Genomic DNA, 18,176 nt, shown 5'->3' with positions numbered 1-18,176 from the left:
CGAGAGAGACAATGCAACAAAAGGGATGGGGGCTGCTCCTAACAATGGCACAGAAAAGGGGAAGAAAAAAAAAAAAAGGATTACAGGATGCTGGAGACTGTAAAAGAGGTGCTGTAATTTGCCGGGATTTACGGGTAAAACAGATCCATTTGCAGAGAAATACATATTTTTTCTTCGAAGGCTGATGTTAAAAAAAAAAAAAAAAAAAAAAAAGCACTGAAAGGATGCCAGCTCTTTTTTTATTGGTAAACAGTCCCAGTGGCCCTCCTTGCTCTGCCTTATGCTATATTTATCACAACAGGTTTACGGGAATGAAATGAATCTGTTTCCATCTCTTACCACAGCCCACACTGATGCAGTACAATGCCATAAACACCCCCGGAGTGTTGTTGCTGTCGCTCTCCCCACGACCTCCCTTCCTCCCTCTCCCGGAGTTTAAGAAACAGAACATTTCCAGAGGGCCCTCAGCCACTCGTGCCTGCTCAGTAAATCAGAACAAACAGAAATCCTGAGAGCGGCCCTTCAGCTTTTGCTGCCTGTAGAGAGGCCTTGGGGATAGCACGGGGTAAGGGTTGACCTAAGAGCAGCGGGAGAGCCCGCACCTCGGGGAGGATGTGGAGGATGTTGTGGTTCGGAGTGGAGGGAGGAGCTTGTGGGTGAGCGAGTGTGCGAGTGTGTTGGTGAGCAGGGAGAGGTGGCAGGGCAGGGGGAACCTTTGGGATTTCAAAGCAAGCAGCAGCGAGCACACAGCGATGGAAGAGCCGGGAGTGCACCTGCAGCAGCACAGGAGGCGGCTCCTCCCGGGGTCGGTGCTGAGGAGCACTGACTGTTGGTGCCAGCCCCTCTCCCTGAAGATAGAAGAGAGCCTTGGGACGGATGGATGCCCGCTCTTTGCATCCCCTTTCACTTTCCGCATATGTAAACAGAATATGGGGTCGCAACCCACGTCCCATCGCCCCCCGTCCTTTTCTTTCCACGGACCCTTTTTTTTTTTTTTTTTTTTTTAATTCGTGGATGGGGGTGGGGAAGTATAAGCTTAAACTGATGCTCAGCCCTGTTCCCAAGGGTCCTGGGGCCACCTCTGCCACCGGCCATCTGCTACCTCCCACCACTGCCGGTCTGGGCGGTGGCAAAGCGCGGGGACAAAAGGGTCGGGCTGAGGGACCTGAGTCTCCTGCGTCTCTCCGGGCCCTGCACCGGGACGCCTCCCCGGCCTGCGACCTGCAGCACATCGGGCATCCTTCCCCCGCACGGTCCGAGATATGCGGGTGGCAGCGCGCCGCGGGGACCCGGCAGATGGGTTGCGGAGCCCGGCGGGCCTCCGCCCCGTCGTCAGCCCCCCGACTCCCCCTCCCCTACCCCAGCCCCGGCTGAAGCGGGGAAGTCCGGAGAAGGTGCGGGGGGAGAGGAGATGCGGGCTAGGGGAAGGCTGGCGTGCCCGGCAGAGCACAATGGCCGTCAGTCCCCGAAGCGCCTCATTTCCATGCTAATGTCCGCGGCCGCCTGGTGATGCGGCTGGACAAGCCCCTTTAACTCTTGGCGTCGCGTCGCGCTGGGCTCTGCGAAGGAGCCGGAGCAGCGGCCCCATTCTCATCCCCCGCATTATCCTCATCCCCGTCAGCATCCCCATTACGGTCTCCATCCTCACCCCTGGTCACATCCTCACCGCCGTCCCTAGCGCTGATGCTCTCCGCTCTGTCCCCATCACCTCTCCCCCGCCCCATGCCGCGGATTCAGCCCTCCCCATTCCGAGCCGGAAGAACGGCAAAGGTGCCCGGCACCAGTTTGACAGCCGGGTCGGCGTAGGGGCAGCCCGGCAGGGCCCGCCGCAGAAACATTCACTCGCTCACTCACTCACTCACTCACTCACCCTGGAGGGGCCGGGCTCCGCGGGCCGGACTCCTCCGCCGGGTTCTCCGCTGCCTTCCCCTCTCAGCCAGCGGGCGGGACCCCAGCGGCACGGCAGCCCTGCCCCTCGCCCCCCGGGGGGCCGCCGCCGCCCTGCCCCGCTGTGCCGCGCCGCGCCGTGCCGCGCCGTCGGAGCGCTCGGCGTTTAAATGCCCCCGACGCGGCGATCTATCAGCGGCAGGAGCCGGGAAAGTCCCGCAGGCGCCGCAGCCATTGGCTGCCGCCCCCCACGTGCCTCCCCGCTCGCGGTACCTTCGTGTCATTTTCCTCCCGGCCCCATGGAGGAAGTGGGAAAGTTGGCGCGGCCCCGCCGGACGCTGAAGACCCGGCGGCGGCGGCGTGACAGCGGCACGCTGCGAGGATGAGCTCCTTCCTCGAGTACCCCGTCCTCGGCGGCGAGGCGGGGGCCTGTGCCGCCCGCTCCTACCACCCTGAGCACGGAATTACAACTTTCCAGCCCTGCGCCGTCAGCGCCGGCAGCTGCAGCGGGGAGGACCGCTTCCTCGTGGGCCGCGGGGTGCCCCTCAGTCCCCACCGGCACCACCATCCCCCGGCCCAGCCTGCCTCCTACCAGCACCACGGCGGCCTGGGGGTGTCCTACGCGCATCCCGGCTGCCCCCCGACGTACGGCGCGCAGGGCTTCGGCGCCGCCTATGGCCCCTACGCTCTGGGGCAGGACGCCGAGCTGGGCGGCGGCTTCCCCCCCTGCGCGCCCGCCGTCTACTCGGGCAGCCTCTCCTCCGCCACAGCGCAGCACCCGCACCAGGGCTACGCGGGGGGGCCCGCGCAGTACGTGCCCTCCCCGTACGGGCAGGAGCAGCAGAGCCTGCCCCTGGGCACCTACAACCATGCTCTCTCTCCCCTCCACGCCGGCCACCAGGACAACTCCCGCTCCCCCTCCGCCGACACCTCGCCGCCGGCGCAGACCTTCGACTGGATGAAAGTTAAAAGGAACCCCCCTAAAACAGGTCAGTGGCCGGCGGGAGCGGGGCAGCCCGGCCCGGTTCGCTCTGGCACCGCCGTCAGGGCGGCGGGGGGAGGCGGGTGCAGGTGCCCGCGGGGGCGGCTGGGTCTTGTGCCCTCAGCGCTGGGTGGGAGCCGGCGCCGGTTCTTCGGTCTCTCTCCCACCCCTCCCGCGGTCGTATTTCGTGTAATTCACAAAGCACTTCCCGAGTTTCCCCCGACACCGGGAGTTTAGCACCTCGCACCCCATCACTCACCCTGCCGGGGGTTCTCCCGTATCCCGAGGAATCCCTATCGCTCGGCCGCTGCGGGCGTATCGATTACGTAGCCTATAAATCATTTGCGCTCGCTTAACGCTGCCTGTCTCCTCACAGGCAAGGCCGGCGAGTACGGCTTCGTGGGGCAGCCCAACACTGTCCGTACCAACTTCACTACCAAGCAGCTTACCGAATTGGAGAAAGAGTTCCACTTCAACAAGTACCTGACCCGGGCCAGGCGGGTGGAAATCGCAGCCTCCCTCCAGCTCAACGAGACGCAGGTGAAGATCTGGTTCCAGAACCGGCGGATGAAGCAGAAGAAGAGGGAGAAAGAGGGGCTGCTGCCCATCTCCCCCACCACCCCCACGGGCTGTGAGGAGAAGGCGGAGGACCCGTCGGAGAAGTGCTGCCCGTCGCCCTGCAGCGCCTCGCCTGCATCCTGCACCTCAGACCCGGGTCCCGCCACCAACTGAGCTCCCTCGAGCTGCGGTGCGCTCCGTCGGTCTGTCCGTCCATCCGTCCGTTGGTCGGGCCCGGGGGCGTCGGCCCGGCCGCTCCTGGCCCCTGCCGCCGAGAGGTTTTATTTCGGTTCCCCCCTCCTCACCTCCTTGCCGGAGGAGTTGCGTTGGCACACGCGTGGGTTCTCCCTCCTCCCTGCAAGGATGTTCCTCTGAGTTTCACTGGCTGACAGACAGGTCATGGAGGGTACATAACCTCACGAAGAGATGCACTATGGCAAGTGTTTACACGACTTCTAGGACCTTCACCCTTTAATTTAATGTGTACTTTGTTCGTGTCTATGAGTTTGTTGCTTGTAAATACTTTGTCCGAGAGATTTATCTTTTTACAGATTTTTCTAGAGAAGACGTTTAGATGATCAGGTGAAGCAGGGTGAGTGCATTCGCCAAACCAGACCCGCTTTTCTATCGGTCAGGCTGACGGCAGCATCAAGCAGACGTGTTAAGCTCCAGCAGATACCTCAAAGCGTAGCGCTATTTCCCAAAACGTGACAAACAAGGCTTCAATTGCACTAGGTTTTGTAAACCTTACCCTGTGTGCTCGTCCCTCCCTCCCCCATACAGCTGTGCTGGGCTGTGCCTGACAGAGGGACACTGCCGCCCCACAGACCTCACCTCTTCCTGTTTCCGTATCCCCCCTCCTTTAGCCTCGATGTCTTTTCGACCCACTCGTGAATGTGTCGGATGGCCAAATGAATGTATAACTTCTGTGGTTGGTGTCCGGGCCGCTGCATGCCGCCCCGTGTGTGCTGTACTCGGGACACGGAGCTCTGTCGGGCGGGAGCCGCGTCCCCCGACGTTGCGTACAATCACCAGGGCTCTGCGGTCCCCGCCGCTGGGACCCAGGGCAGGATTTACGGGTCCTTATGTCTGTAATAAATATATTCCGCTTTCAGGTATACCTCGTGTGTCTACCTCTGCGTGACGTCACTGGCACGTCACGGCTCAGCTCCCACGTTTTCCGCCGTTGGGCACTTCCGAGGGGAGAAGGGAGGAGGGTCCCAGCTTCATCCCCCCCGGCCAGCCCGGTCCGCCCCATAAACACGCGCCTTCCTCCTTTCCTATGCTCAAACAGCATTATTTTTAGAAAAAATATGTGGCCCTCCGCTGTAACTGGGAGGAATTTATGACCCCGATCTATTTCTGAAGCACAAACACGAGAGCTTCCTGGGTCAAGTGCTAACCTTTTCACCTCGGGATGGATGGTGACACTTACATAAACAGAGCACGCTTCAAAAGCAGAAACTGTCTTCGAGTCCTCTTTCCTCACGTCGCAGGCCCCTCGCAAGGGCTGCACATTTAATTACCGCGGGCATCGTGTCCCCCCCGCCCAGCGTTGCCACCCCGAAGGGCTGCCAAGGGATGGGGCGGGGGGGAGGGGATGGCCCCTAGGTGCTCCCAGCCCGTTTCCAATCGCTGCCCTCGTATTTCTGGAGAAAGCCCAAACAAGTTATTGCGGGTAAATAGTGTGACATTTCCATGAGGTGCCAAAAGCATAGAGGTCGGGGAGGGAGACAGCGGGTGCCGGGGGGTGCCCGGAGTCCCCGCTGCCTCTGGAAGCTCCACGCATGACACCGCCTGACACGGCTGACACAGCTGCGGGGCAGCGCTGCCAGAGCGGCTCCGCTGTGCGGGATCGCCGGGAGCCAACGAAACGTTCTTCACTTCGGTGTCAAAAGAAACAAGCCCCGATCTGCAGGCGCGGCGGCCATATCAAGAGCAGCTATCTGCGAGGCAGCGGGGCTGTCTCCAAAGGCTCCCGCCAGCGCTGCCTCGATTTCTTTCATTTCCCAGCCTGCCATATACTTTACCTTTTGTTTATTAGTGTAAAGCCACAAAGCAAACCAGATGGCCTTCTTCCAGAGACTTGGATGTGTTAAAGTGGCATTTGCATGCCAATGAGGGTATTTCAATATCGAAATCTGGATCTAAACATTGCTGGAATCCGGATCTGAGAGCCGGCTCCCCCGATGCTGACTCAATGCGTTGGGAAGAGAGCTCATAAATTACAGCCTAAATGTGGGACGGGACACACGGCAGTGCGTCCGTCTGCGCGGAGCTGGGACAACAGAGCTTCCTCTCCTTCCGAGCCAAACCCCATGCTTTAACTTTTTTTTCGCTTTATCATTTTATTTTATCTTATTTTTTTTTTTTCTCAACCACGAACAATTTAAATCTGACACCCCCAACCTTCCCAACCCTAACTCATTTCGATATTTTTATTGTTATCATTTCGATACGATCAAGACCTCAGTGCTGCCGGTGGGGAAAGGAGGAACGAGTTTCTGGTACAGAAATACCTCAACGAGCAGAGCACGAGTTGGCCCAAGGGAACAATCAGCTGTCCTTCGGAATGAGGGGAACCTTTTGTTTTTACACCCTATTTTTCCCCTATTTTTCTCTCTTGAATATCTGGGAAACAAACAAACAAGCAAACAAACCACACACACACACACAAAAAAAAACACAAAAAACCAAAACAAACAAAAAAAACCCCTACACCCCCCAAAACAACAACAATTACAACAACCAACCAACCAAAAAAAAAAAAAAAAAAGAAAAAAAAAAGAAAAAAAAGAAAAAAAAGAAAAAACCCAACTCACAAAAAAATCTCCCTCACCAACCATCCCAACTCAAACCGCGTTCGAATGTCAAATGGAGTTTAGCACCCTCCTATCATACTTAAGGCCATTTCTACTGTTCACCTTTAAAGTTTACTTTTGGAGGCTATTGAGATGCTTTGGTGTTTTCCTCTGGGGCAATCAGATTGAAAGCGATCAATATTTACTCAGTCTGAAAGGGCTGTTGAAAAGGCAGCTAACAACAAACTGCTTAGCTGCTCTCCCCTCTTTAATCTCAGGTTCACCGAAAGTTCAGGCAGAAATGAATTCAGTGATGGGTCACTTTAGAATAAGCCCCAGTGGTTAATCTCACTGCCTCGCTAAAGGCAACAATCGCAGAGCCATCCCTCTCTCTCCGTCCCTCTCTCGGTCTCCCCTGCGGCGGTAATTCCCTCTCCTTTTTGCTCGGTCGTTCCGCGGTGTCCCGGAGATACGCACCGGGCTGCGGGGAACCGTCCCGCAGGGGACGCGGGGAGTCCCGGGGCAGGGCGAGATGCTGGGAGCTTCTCCCCGGCAGCGGCAGGGTCAGCTGGAGGAGCCTCGTCCTCCTCTCCGTTCTCGGTGGGAATACATAATAATGATAATAAATCTGGCCATGAGAAGAAGAAATCTGGGCAAAACGCGCTGGATGTCGCTACTAATTGTAGGAAATCTTCGAAGGCTAGAGATCACGCAGATTAGTCACTGCATCACCGCATGCTTAACGGGGGTTTGTTAGCACCTCTCTAACGGGAGCTCACGTTCGGGCCGGAGAGGCGAGCAGGTTTCCCCGCGCACATCGCCCCTCAGCCCACCTCCCCCAGCGCCCCCCCCGAGCACCGGGGCGCTGCGGGAGTCTTGCGGGAGCGGAGGCGGCTCCGGAGCTGCCGGGGGGGCTCCATGCTGGGCGGCAGCGCCGGGAGTGCGCCGATACGGGGCTGCTCCTCCGCCCGCTCACATTAGGGGAATTGAATCCTTTCGGAGGATTTCTCTCGTTAGCTTCCTTGCTTGTCTTCCAGAAGATTAGTTCTGTGCCAGCTCCTTAAACTACAGGAGAAAAAAACCCAAAAGAACAAAAAAAACCCCACAGAAATAACCAAATGGATAATATTTAATTAAATAGCAAAATAATATCTAAAATGATCACAAATATTTCTTCATAGCTTTCTTCTTCCCCTCTCCTTCCTCCCTTTCTCCCTTCCAAGCCAAACATTCCCGTTCTCCCCCAGGCACACCATTTGGCCGACTCGCGCTGTTAACATTATTCTTTTATGGTTTATGTGTCAAAAAATATTACAGGTCACAGTTACTCCTGTTTCAGGAACAGAAAGACCATTGGAATCAACAGGAGCCTCTAGGAAGAAAGTTCCGAAGAACTCGGGGCCAAACTGTTGATTCTAATCATGTGAGGAGCCCCATTTACCATGCAACCACCAAAAAAATGACGTATTTTAGTAATACGAGCAGAAATCGGCCCGGAAGAAAAGCTTCTGCGCCATTTTTTTCTTCTTTTTTTTTTTTTTTTTTTTCTTCTTTTTTTTTTTTTTTTTTTTTTCTTTTTTTTCTTTTTTTTCTTTTTTTTTTCTTTTTTTTCTTTTTTTCTTTTTTAATGGGGCAGTGCCATATTCGAAGCATTTGTTCCACATGGAAAATGTTTCAGCCATTACTTTCACAATTCTTTTGGCTTTCCGATCTTCTTTTCTTGAAAGTTCCTGTCTCGTGATGTGAAATGGCCACCGGTGATTCTTATGAAAATGTGACCAAATGATGATCGACCTCTCTTAGGGTGAAAACAACGGGCGCTTCGCGGTTTTTGAGTGGGTCCGGTTTATAAACACAAAGCCAACGCGTTGCCAAAAATAAATAAGTAAATGAATAATAAAAACCATAAATCAAACGAAACAAATACAAGACCAAAGGAGAGCAGAACGGGAGCAGCGGGGGGGACAGGAGGCCAGCCGCAGCCCTAAACTTTCGCCTCCGCTCTCATCGGTGTAAGACGCGGTGCAGAAGGGGGTTGGGAAACACAGGGGCTCACGGTGCGCTCCGCTCGGAACAGCTGTAGGAGGTGTCGGAGCGGCGGGGAGCAGCACGACCCCAACCCCGGCCCGGCTTCCCCGATGGGGAGGGCGGTATCTGCGTCCCACCCGCTCGGCTGTGCGAAGGTCTGAGGGGTATTGCGTAATTGCAGCCCGGGCTGTAAGCCGGCCAGAGGAAAACCAAGTCAAAACCCAGTAATAAGCTATCGATTATTAAAAAAAAAAAAAAAAAAAAAAAAAAGAAAGAAAAGAAATAAATCCCAGGAAATATCTACTTTGATGGAATGCTTGGCTAAGGAGTTTTGGAGGGATCGATCGCATTCGCAGCTGTCCTCGGTTTTGATCTTCGGGAAATGACTAATAGAAGGAAAATTCGTTGTGTGCACTGCGACAGTAACTGAGGGGAGACGGCGGAGGGGCCGGAGCGCTCAGCTCCGCTCTGGGCCGGGCCGGGCCGGGGCGGCCCCGGCGGCTGCACCGGGAGCGTGCGGGGCTGCGAGAGCTGAGCCGAACCCCGGCGGCTGTCCGCGCCCGAGTGGCACTGCAGCGCTGAGCGGAGGGCATCGCTGCCGATCTGCTTTGTCTATTAATACAGCTCTCACCAGTCCCGGATAACCTCCCTCCCTTTCTGTCAACACCCGGGAGCCCCGGCCCGGACTAGGGGAAGAGGGATGGGAGCTGCCACCGGGGTCCTGTAGCAAGGGGGTGCCCCTTTTAGGGGGTTCGTGGTGACAGATGTTGATGTTTCTAGGGAGCTCGGTAAACAAAAAGTTGGACTGGACTTCTTCATAGCCCATGTGGTTTTCATCATTCCCAGTCAGGCTCAGACCAAAGGCAGGAGCTTCCCTCTTCACACTCCTCATCCCCTCTCATCTTCAGCAGTCACTCAGCTCCGGTGACATGGAATAAAGAGCAGAGAAAACACAGGAGGCCGGGTTCGTTAGGAAATGAGAAGAGACGGGACGAGGATGAGGCTGGAGAGGGGAACAGGGCAGCGGGAATCTCCCGACTGCTGCCTAGCGGTGGGCACTCAGGTGCAGGGCACAGCTGTGCGCAACAGACTTCATCTGGGGACACATCGGAGAGTTGAAGTGAGAGCCAGAGAGTGCAGCTCAGGTTTCCCTCCGGCTTTGTAAAACGGTGAAGGTTATGGAAGTCATGAGGGTAGGGATTTCCATGCAGTTTTAGTTGAAACTCCTTAGTAACAAAAAACCTTTTTAAAATTTTGACTGGTGCACCAGGTCGACAAACTCATGTGCAAAATGTCAGTTCCATTGGAAATGCTATGCAAGCCTCAATTTATTTTCTTAGCTTAGTTGTATAATATTCCCTCCAATCTTCAACAAAGAAAGAGACTTTACCAAGCTGGGCTATTTTGGAAGAAATACCTGCCCAATTGCACTGTAATACCAGTGGACTCCTGGATAGTTCTGGGGATGGATGGATCATAAAACAAAGTGCATTGATTGGGGTAGTTTGTGTTCCTCATGCTGTGCTGGGGAAAAAAATATTTAAAAAATAGCACTGTCTAGGCACTGAAAGGTGATCCCATTTGAGCTGAGCCATCGAAAAGCCATGCATATTTCACTGTGCAGAGACGTTATCTTGAAGGAACACTCCTTCTAGCAAACAGCATTAGCATGAACGATATGTTTAGTCATGAAGGTGGGCATTGCAGGCAACTAAGACCCCAGGGGGCTTTGCAGTTCATTACATATTCAGTCTCCTCCTCTATGTATTTCAGTTTTGCACTTCTGACAGTGCTAGGAGACCAGGCAGTGATGACACAAAAAGGGCTGGAGAAGACCTGTATGCTGGTCAGAAGAGGAAGAGGATAAAGATGAAAGTAAATCCCAGCTCCCACTGTATGCATGTGAATGTGTATGCTCCCTCAGAATTTAGGTTAATTTAATGAGACATTACCATAGCTTCTTACAAGTCAGCTCCCATAGTAAATGATTTAATGTCAGCAGAGGCTTGTACCTGGCCCCATGCATACATCGATCTTGTGTTGGACCTACCATGGCCCATTGCCCATGGAGATTTGGCTCACCTGAGCTTCAGGTCTGCAAATCAGAAGATTAGGCCCACTGAACCTAGTAATCCATCAGTAAAGATAACTTTTCTCTTTTCAGATTATATGTTTCTTACCCTGGGGTTTTGAATGCCACAGTAAGGCTCACAAGGAAAATAGATAAAAAACACTGACAATTCTGCTAGGACTCAGAGCTCTAACGATTGCAAAGCAGACAAGTGGATCTGGAAAACCAGATAGCCTCAATGAAACCACCTTTTTGAGCACAGAACAGTGATGTGTTTTGGAAACAGTTGACCATGAAGGTTGCCTCTCTTTTCACCAGGGCTGAAAAGAAAGAGTCATGATCATTTCAGTGGGCTCTGAACCGGGCTGTAACTTTAGGCTCCATGCTGAACAACGAGCAAAAATCCATCCTCTGCTTTCCACTGGGAAGGCAGAAGGGCAGGCTGCAGACCGAAGCAATGAAAATCCAACACGCAACATTTGGTCAGATCCTCAGTTCTTTTGCATTATAGTTGTGATCTGTCTCTGGGGATCCTGCTTGTGAAAATGGAAGGTAAAACACTTAAAAGGTTTTCCACCACTAGAAAGAACAGTTTTCGTCCCTCTGACCAGTATGTGTGAATCAAAAGAAGTGCAAATCATTAAGGCTTAGATGGAAATCTTATGCACAGCCTTAGCTATGAGCTTGTTGAGAGGGTTCTTTACTAACCAGCCTTAACCACGGTTGAACATAGAACATAAAATGGGACCCCTCATTCCGCAGATCTCACATATTATAACTGGCATAGTTTTGCCCTAAAAATACTGCAGGTTTTATTTTTTTTTCCCTGAGCAACTACTTTTTCAGTGTGACATTTTACGATTTAAAAGAAGTGAAAATCAGTCACCTCATATGCAGCATTTAAAGTAACAGTGAGCCCATGTTAACATTGATTTCTGTCTGTACGTTTCCTTCTCCCTCTCTGTAAAACTTATGTACTCCATTGATACAATACTACCCACTCTGATAATAAATCTGTTGTTTAAAACTAGGATGCTGCCATTTCCTTTTCCATGTAATTTATAGTTCTATTGATTGCAAAGCTCTGCTTCTCTATTTCCCCCTGTTGTATTAAAAATAAGTTCTAATTGCAAGGCAAATGATATTTGGTCAAAGCACCTCTCAGAGTGTTTTAACTGTGGCTGAGGAGATTTAATTTGATTAATAGAGAAATGAAAGCCTCGAACATCTTAAATGATAATTTTCAGCCTAGAGAAAGAGAGACAAGCAAAGAAGGGAGGTTAATGGAGCTGGGGAAAGCTTTCATAGATCAGCATGAGCAGATGTTCTTTTGCTTTTCTGTCAACAATTCTGGTTTGTTGTGCATAGAGAAAAACAAGCTTTTCAACTCTCACCACGATTTCAGCCTGTTGCCAGCTTTGCTTGCCTGCAGGATATCTGCTTATCTAGCAAGAGCAGGATCAGGCCTCCTCCCCTTTGGTCTAGAAGCAAAACAACCTTTCACAAGGGCTGCAAAAGTTGTCACACTCCTCCTCCTCTGCACATACATTTTTCAGTCCTTAGATCTTTATTTCATAAAATTCCTCTTAGACATAGGGAAAAAAAAAAAACCCCACACACCAAAAAAACAAACAAACAAACAAACAAAAAAAAAAACAAAAAAAAAAAAAAACAAAAACAAAAACAAAACAAAAAAAAACCCACCAAAAAACACAAAAAACCACAAACCAAATCAACATCAGATGAATGGAAAAGCTGAGAAATATTAACTGCATTCAGGTGTGCATTTACTGAGAGGAGAAAACAGGAGCTCCTTCCTCGAGGGCAGCACATGCATTTGGCCCCACAGCTGTACAGGGTCCTCTGTAGCATGGTGCCTTATTCCAATGAGGTGTTTTGTCAGAAAAAGAGTAGTGGAAGCAGCCCCAGAGTCACTATCTGTGTTGTAGATGGTATCTGATCTCAAAGAGAAGAGGGAGAGAGGAATGAAGCCCGTCAGCATCCTTTCTTGGAAACACACCTGCCTGCAGTGAGTCTGTCCCACAGCAAGTGTGGTGCTCTGCTCCCACGACCCTGCCAGCCCAAGCTCAGACGTTCCTTCAGCTGCCACGTGTGAAGGTCCTTGTGGTTGTGAGTAGGAGTATGTGTGCTGAGCCAGAATGTCACTACTGAAAATACCTTCTCCTGACTACTCTAGGTACACTTGAAGAGTGAAGAGCTGCATAAGTTCTTAGCAGAAGAAAGGAGGGGTAAGAGTTCCTCTCTGCATACACCTTACACTTGTATTTGAAAGAATTTTGGGGAAGAATAAAAAAAAAGAAGGTTCATCTTTACATTTCCCATATGTTTATCTACATCTTTAAGATAAGCTCTTTAAGATCGTCATTGGTGCTCCAAGTCTTGGCAGCACATGATGAGCTTACATCCTCCAGCCTGCACACTTGGAGCAGTGCTTCTATTGCTTTTATTCATGTTAGGATGAGGGTGGCCAAAAGGGCAAAGCTAGTGTGGGGCAAGAAGAGGGAAAATCCTTTTCCTTCCATTCCCCTTCTCTCCTTCCCTCCTCCCTTCCTTTCTCTTTCACTCTTCCCCCTTCCCTTCCTCCTTTCAGACAACCTGAAACCTTACTCTTGTTGGCCAGGTGCGAATATGAGAAGTGTGTACCTCCATTTCCCTTCTGGAAGGCCCCCAGAATTTATACTAGGGTGTGTGGGGAGGAAAGGGGATGTACTACTTCCCCAGATTTCTAACCACCTTTTCAGTGTGGGGATTTAAAATTAGGCTTCGCTCTGAGCAAAGGTAACTGCTGAAAGGAAGGATGGTGTTTTATTCCCATTTGATGCTGGTGGTTTGCTTTTGATTTCAAGAGTTCCCTCATTTCCTTCATCCCAAGATGCACAGGCTCAGACTGTTGCTGCAGGGGAAACATAGATTTTTTTTCTTAACACAAAGGTTTTGTTTTTTTTTTTAGCAGTTGCATCCTTTTCTACCATCTTTTCTTCTGCTTTAATATCTTTAATAAGTGCTACCAGCTGTCTGCACGCTTGGTGTTACATGTTGTGAACAGGGCTGAGTTTCTGAGGGTCTGGGATGGTGTTGTTTACTATTAGGCATAATGGAGATTGTTGTTTTTGCCTGAGGCAGGTGGGCTGTGGCTGAAGCATGCACAGAAATGCAGAACATGTGCTGCTCTGAGCTATCTGCTTCTCTGCTAAGAGGAGGCTGAGCTGCAGCACTTGCTTAGTATGCAGGGACTCCTTCTCCTGCCATTCCCTGGCCCCTTGCATGCTTAACCTTAGAGAGAAAGGCACAGCATATTGTGATGTTGCTACCCGGTCGAAAGACACTATCAATTTTAGAAGTGATAGGTGCATGTCAGAATCAGCATAATTAACTGGAATGACAATCCTGTTAAATGTGTTCCTGCCATTGCACCGGCAATAAAGCATGTGTAAATTTACAATTAAGGCCTGTCTTTCTTCTGTACCTTGGAGACTGGTGACAAACATTAAGAAGTTGTATGGCATCGGGAGTTGAAGGGAGGTATTTATCACAATAAAAACATCAGGTGATGCATTTCCCAGATTATCAGACCTACTTATTCAGATCTTCTTTTTGCTGGAAATTTCAGGCTGAGTATTATATTTCTGATCTGAAAGGTGATATTTCACTTCCTGGGTTTCTGTTTTCATTTGCAAGATGGATGAGAACACTCCTGTTCAGCCACCTTGCAAAAAGATGTTTGAAATAATCCTCATTCAGCATTACACATAGGGCTGTACTTTCTTTACATTGGTTGTGTTGTGCTTGGTGGATCCAAAGAGAAATTTTCAGGGATGCTACAAGGTATTTCCCTACATTGCACAGAGGTGCTCCAGCTCCTGCTCTGGCAGCTGCTGGAAAGCATCAGCATAAGCGAGATAAAGGTGATTTAAAGCGTGTCTGTGAGTCAGGCGGTGAACTGACAGCCATCTTTAACCAGCCTGACCCTGGGATGACCCTGAGCTCAGCTGGTTGTGAGATAGTTGGGTCTATTATGGGACAAAGGATCATATGTCTGACAGGATGCAGGGAACACATTATGGGATCACAGCTGAGTAGCAGCGCAAGACATAATGTGCATTTATTTGATGAACAACACAAGCAAACCTTGCCAAGAAAATGTAATTTCAACTATTTTGTTTATTCTGAGCCAATCTCTTTCTGTCGCCTATTTCAAGAAATTCATATTTGTTAGATTTTTCTCTTCCAGGAATGAAACAGATGATCGTGCTAGAGAAATTTATAAAGCTTGTAGAATGCATGCTGATAAATTCATATAATGGACTTGCACATTTCTATCGTATTTCCTGCTTCCCATGTGGGCTCAATCTGCATCTATTCCACATTAGATTTCTAACATCTTCGCCTAAAACCACATATAATTTGGTCAAGCAAGGATGAGAATGTCAGAATGAACGTAATAGTAAGATGGAGAGAAAGCCATAAGCTTGAAACTGCGTGGTGAGAATCTGCACTCATGGGCAGTGCCAGAAGACTGAAATTTGGTGTGGCAAGCTTCTCAGGAAGGCAAAATATCCAGGTACCTTTCCATGCTGAACTCCATTCACATCTAGTCTTAGGGATAGGATACTGTAACAAGAAATTCAATATTCTCCATTTAATCATGGGAGAAAGGCTGATGGAGATAAGGGCAGTGATAATCTATAACCTCACACACACACACAAGATTAGCTTTACCTGCTCCACTGTAGATCTCACTGTATGCCACAAGGAAGAGAAACTACTGCATTAAGGCTGTGGGAGCTGAGGGCAGGGATAGACTGGGCTTGACAAGGCACTTGGAGTTGTAGGATATTGGATACTTGGTGCTCCAGATGCAGTGTTCTGAACCCTGGGGGATGCAGCGGTGCATGGCTTGTCATCACCACCAGTAAATGAAAGCAGAGTGGCTGGTAATATCCACCACGGTAACACCCATGGCTCCTGCTGTATTGTGTGGAAGAGATGGGAGCATGGTGCCTATTCGAGGATATCTTTTGACCCCCTGCCATGAAGACAGAACTGTGTCTACTGGAGTTGCAGGTGATACTGAGCCCCAGTCCCTCACTGCCTGTGGTCTTGCTACACAGAGCAGGAGGCAGATAGCATAAGGAAAATTGAGAATTAACTCTGTCATTCCCTACTGTCCCCTGGCCTGTGTGTCAGGGTGAGGAGGACAGTGGGATGAAGCATCTCACTGTGGGCAAAGTTGAGAGCAGCTTTTCACCTTCAACAGCTTCCGAGGGGATAAGGGGGTTAATCTGCATCCCAGGCCTCATTGTCAGCAACCATGCATCCTATTGCTCCAGGCAAAACTGAATCTGGCTTGGAGTCCTGTACAAACAGCTCACTCTTTGCAGAACTGCTGTGCTGATGACCTCTCCTAATATATGACTGGTTTATATGTGGGCTGATTGCTTCCAAAGGGGAAACAACACAAAGTGATTCAACGTGACCTCATTAGCTCAGCTCACACTGGTAAATGGATGGCCACCATTAGGAAAGCTCTGTTGTGGCAGCACTTCCATCGTATTACCTGTGGATAGTATCATAATCTTGCTATAACCTGCTGCAAAGATTTATGCACTATGCTAACTTGCACACTACAGCTGCTTTCTGTCTTATAAATATTGACTTCTGTGCCAAAAACAACAACTTGGTACAACAGGAATTAATCTTTTGCTTGACTGATGCATCTTTGCAGGCCAGTTTGTCTTTAGCAAATAGAGCTCAAGAGAGTTCTATGATTTAGAAAAATACCTTATAAGTTGATCTAAAATATAGGCTGTGATAAGCAGAGGCATCATTAAAGCGACACAGGGGCTATATTTTGCCTTCTAGATTTTGCTAACTGTACCATGTATCTGTTTGTCATCTCAGCTTGTGTGAAATTTTAAAGAAATTGCCAGACCATGTGACCTGAATCTTTTCTATATTTCACAATTTCTCTGATAATTTATTTTTCATGCTACACAACTGCTTTAAATTCATGTGATTTTTAATAAAAAATAATCATTGGAGGAGCTGATTTATCAAAACACTTACAGATGTTATACTTTTTGTCCTCAGGTACAGCACTGTAATGCCAGGGATGAAAAGCCCATCCCTTGTTTGGTGCTGGACACTAGGGTGAACTCACGATATTGCAGGATTCTGGAGCTGACAGCAAATAGCAGCTCATGGACTCAAGGTGTTAAAAAGATTACAAGACAGAACATCTCATACAAGACAGCTCATCTTATTCAAGATTGTTGTAGGAAGATTTTTGCACTGTGATTACTGAACAAAGATATTTTTCTGCGCAAAAGAACCATTTAAGGCATTGGACCTGAAGATGAACTTACTGTGTTTTGACAATGGCCATTTACTGAAGTTTGAATTTCCAGGGCTCCAATTACACATATTTTTGTAAGCCCGTTCATACTACACATGAGACTGAGAGAAAGCAAATGCTCCCTGCTGGGGTGGAATTTTTGACTTGACTGTTCTCTTAGTGTTCATGTAAAAGTCAGAGAAGCACTGTGGTTTTGGACCATGTCAACTCATACCACATACTGTGATCTTATACTCTACAGGCCAGATATGACTGACTTACAGCTCAGTTTTCATTTGAACTGAGACTTGATTCTTCAGTATTTTTAATGAAGCACACTTGCATGTACCCTGGGTAGGCAGGCTGGCGGGAAGACATCTCTGGGATGAAATCACGCTCCCACAATGGAGCCAGTCACTAGGTTGTCTCAAGTCCCTATCTAGGCAACTGCTTGTTTTGTGCTATGCAATGATGATGCCTTCAGGGCCACTAGCTCATGCTGTCTCACCAAAACTCTCCTTTAGATGAATGTCCATGGGTGAAACCTTTTGCAAGTGAAGGAATTAAATGTCACACCTTTGCTCCATATACATGTCCATGTCAGACACTGTTTTGTCAGACTGCAAGTGTGCTGCCATCTGTCACGTGGCCAACACAGGCAGAATATCAGTGGGAAGGTTCAGCTTATACTACCATGCCACCAACATCCACCTCTGACGTCATCTGCTGACATAATGAAATAGCAGATACTGCTTTCAGTGCAGCCCTCATATAAGGCTTCAGTTTCTCCAGAAAAAAACAACGAAGGAAAATACTGTAAGCACATAAAATATATAAACTGATAGTACTTCACAAAGCTTACTTGTTATGTAGTGAAATTAAGCATTTGAGTTTTAATTTTGATAAGTTATTAGCTTTTATTTTTTTTTGTAGTTCATTTCCATGCTTGCTCAATGCATAAGAACTCGGGTAAGTACCACATTTCCACTAGCTGAACTTTATGGCAATCCCAGAGATTAAATTTTAAAATTTTATGATGCTTATTAATAGGAAATAGATATGCCTATGTGCTTAAAATTATGGTGCAGAGTATCTTCAAACGAGAACTGCTTTTAAATCTTTCCACTGGAGATAGCAAGGTAAGGTAAATTAAGATGGAATTTTAAGGTTCGTCTGTTTAAGGGTCTTTCTAATGCAAATACTCTTACATGAGATGAGCATTTTTTTGGTGTTTAAGCCTCCTAAAAAACAACTGAACTGATTAAAATCTCTTTCAATCAATGGTAAGTGTAATCAGTGGAAAAATTCTTCAATAGAACTGTGAAAACATTAATTGAGAATTCAATTTCTCTCATGATTATAAGCTCTATAGTCAGTTGATTACTTGAGGAGTATGAATAGGTTCATTCACAGTAAAATGCACATAATTCAGGTATTTTTTAAAAATACATAGATCCAAATCATGGCAATGATAAGGTTAAATTAAAAAAAAAG

The 18,176-nt window shown here is 49.0% G+C and overlaps 1 protein-coding gene and 1 long non-coding RNA gene across 2 annotated transcripts; both read left to right on the top strand.

Moving 5' to 3' along the window:
- Positions 1–2,184: 2,184 nt before the first annotated feature.
- Positions 2,185–4,499, top strand: HOXA1 (homeobox A1). Its single transcript, XM_048950892.1, has 2 exons — positions 2,185–2,876; positions 3,246–4,499. The coding sequence occupies exons 1-2, from the start codon at positions 2,270–2,272 to the stop codon at positions 3,599–3,601; spliced, it is 963 nt and encodes a 320-aa protein (XP_048806849.1). The 5' UTR covers positions 2,185–2,269; the 3' UTR covers positions 3,602–4,499.
- A 7,676-nt stretch (positions 4,500–12,175) lies between these two features.
- LOC125695920 (uncharacterized) lies at positions 12,176–17,913 on the top strand. The gene is made up of 3 exons (XR_007378102.1): positions 12,176–12,445; positions 12,525–12,576; positions 16,439–17,913. It is a non-coding gene; the product is annotated as an uncharacterized LOC125695920 (long non-coding RNA).
- Positions 17,914–18,176: the final 263 nt, after the last annotated feature.

The sequence above is a fragment of the Lagopus muta genome, chromosome 7, assembly GCF_023343835.1.
Source record: "Lagopus muta isolate bLagMut1 chromosome 7, bLagMut1 primary, whole genome shotgun sequence".
NCBI classification, from domain to species: domain Eukaryota; kingdom Metazoa; phylum Chordata; class Aves; order Galliformes; family Phasianidae; genus Lagopus; species Lagopus muta.
This window is presented reverse-complemented; position numbering and strand designations above follow the sequence as displayed.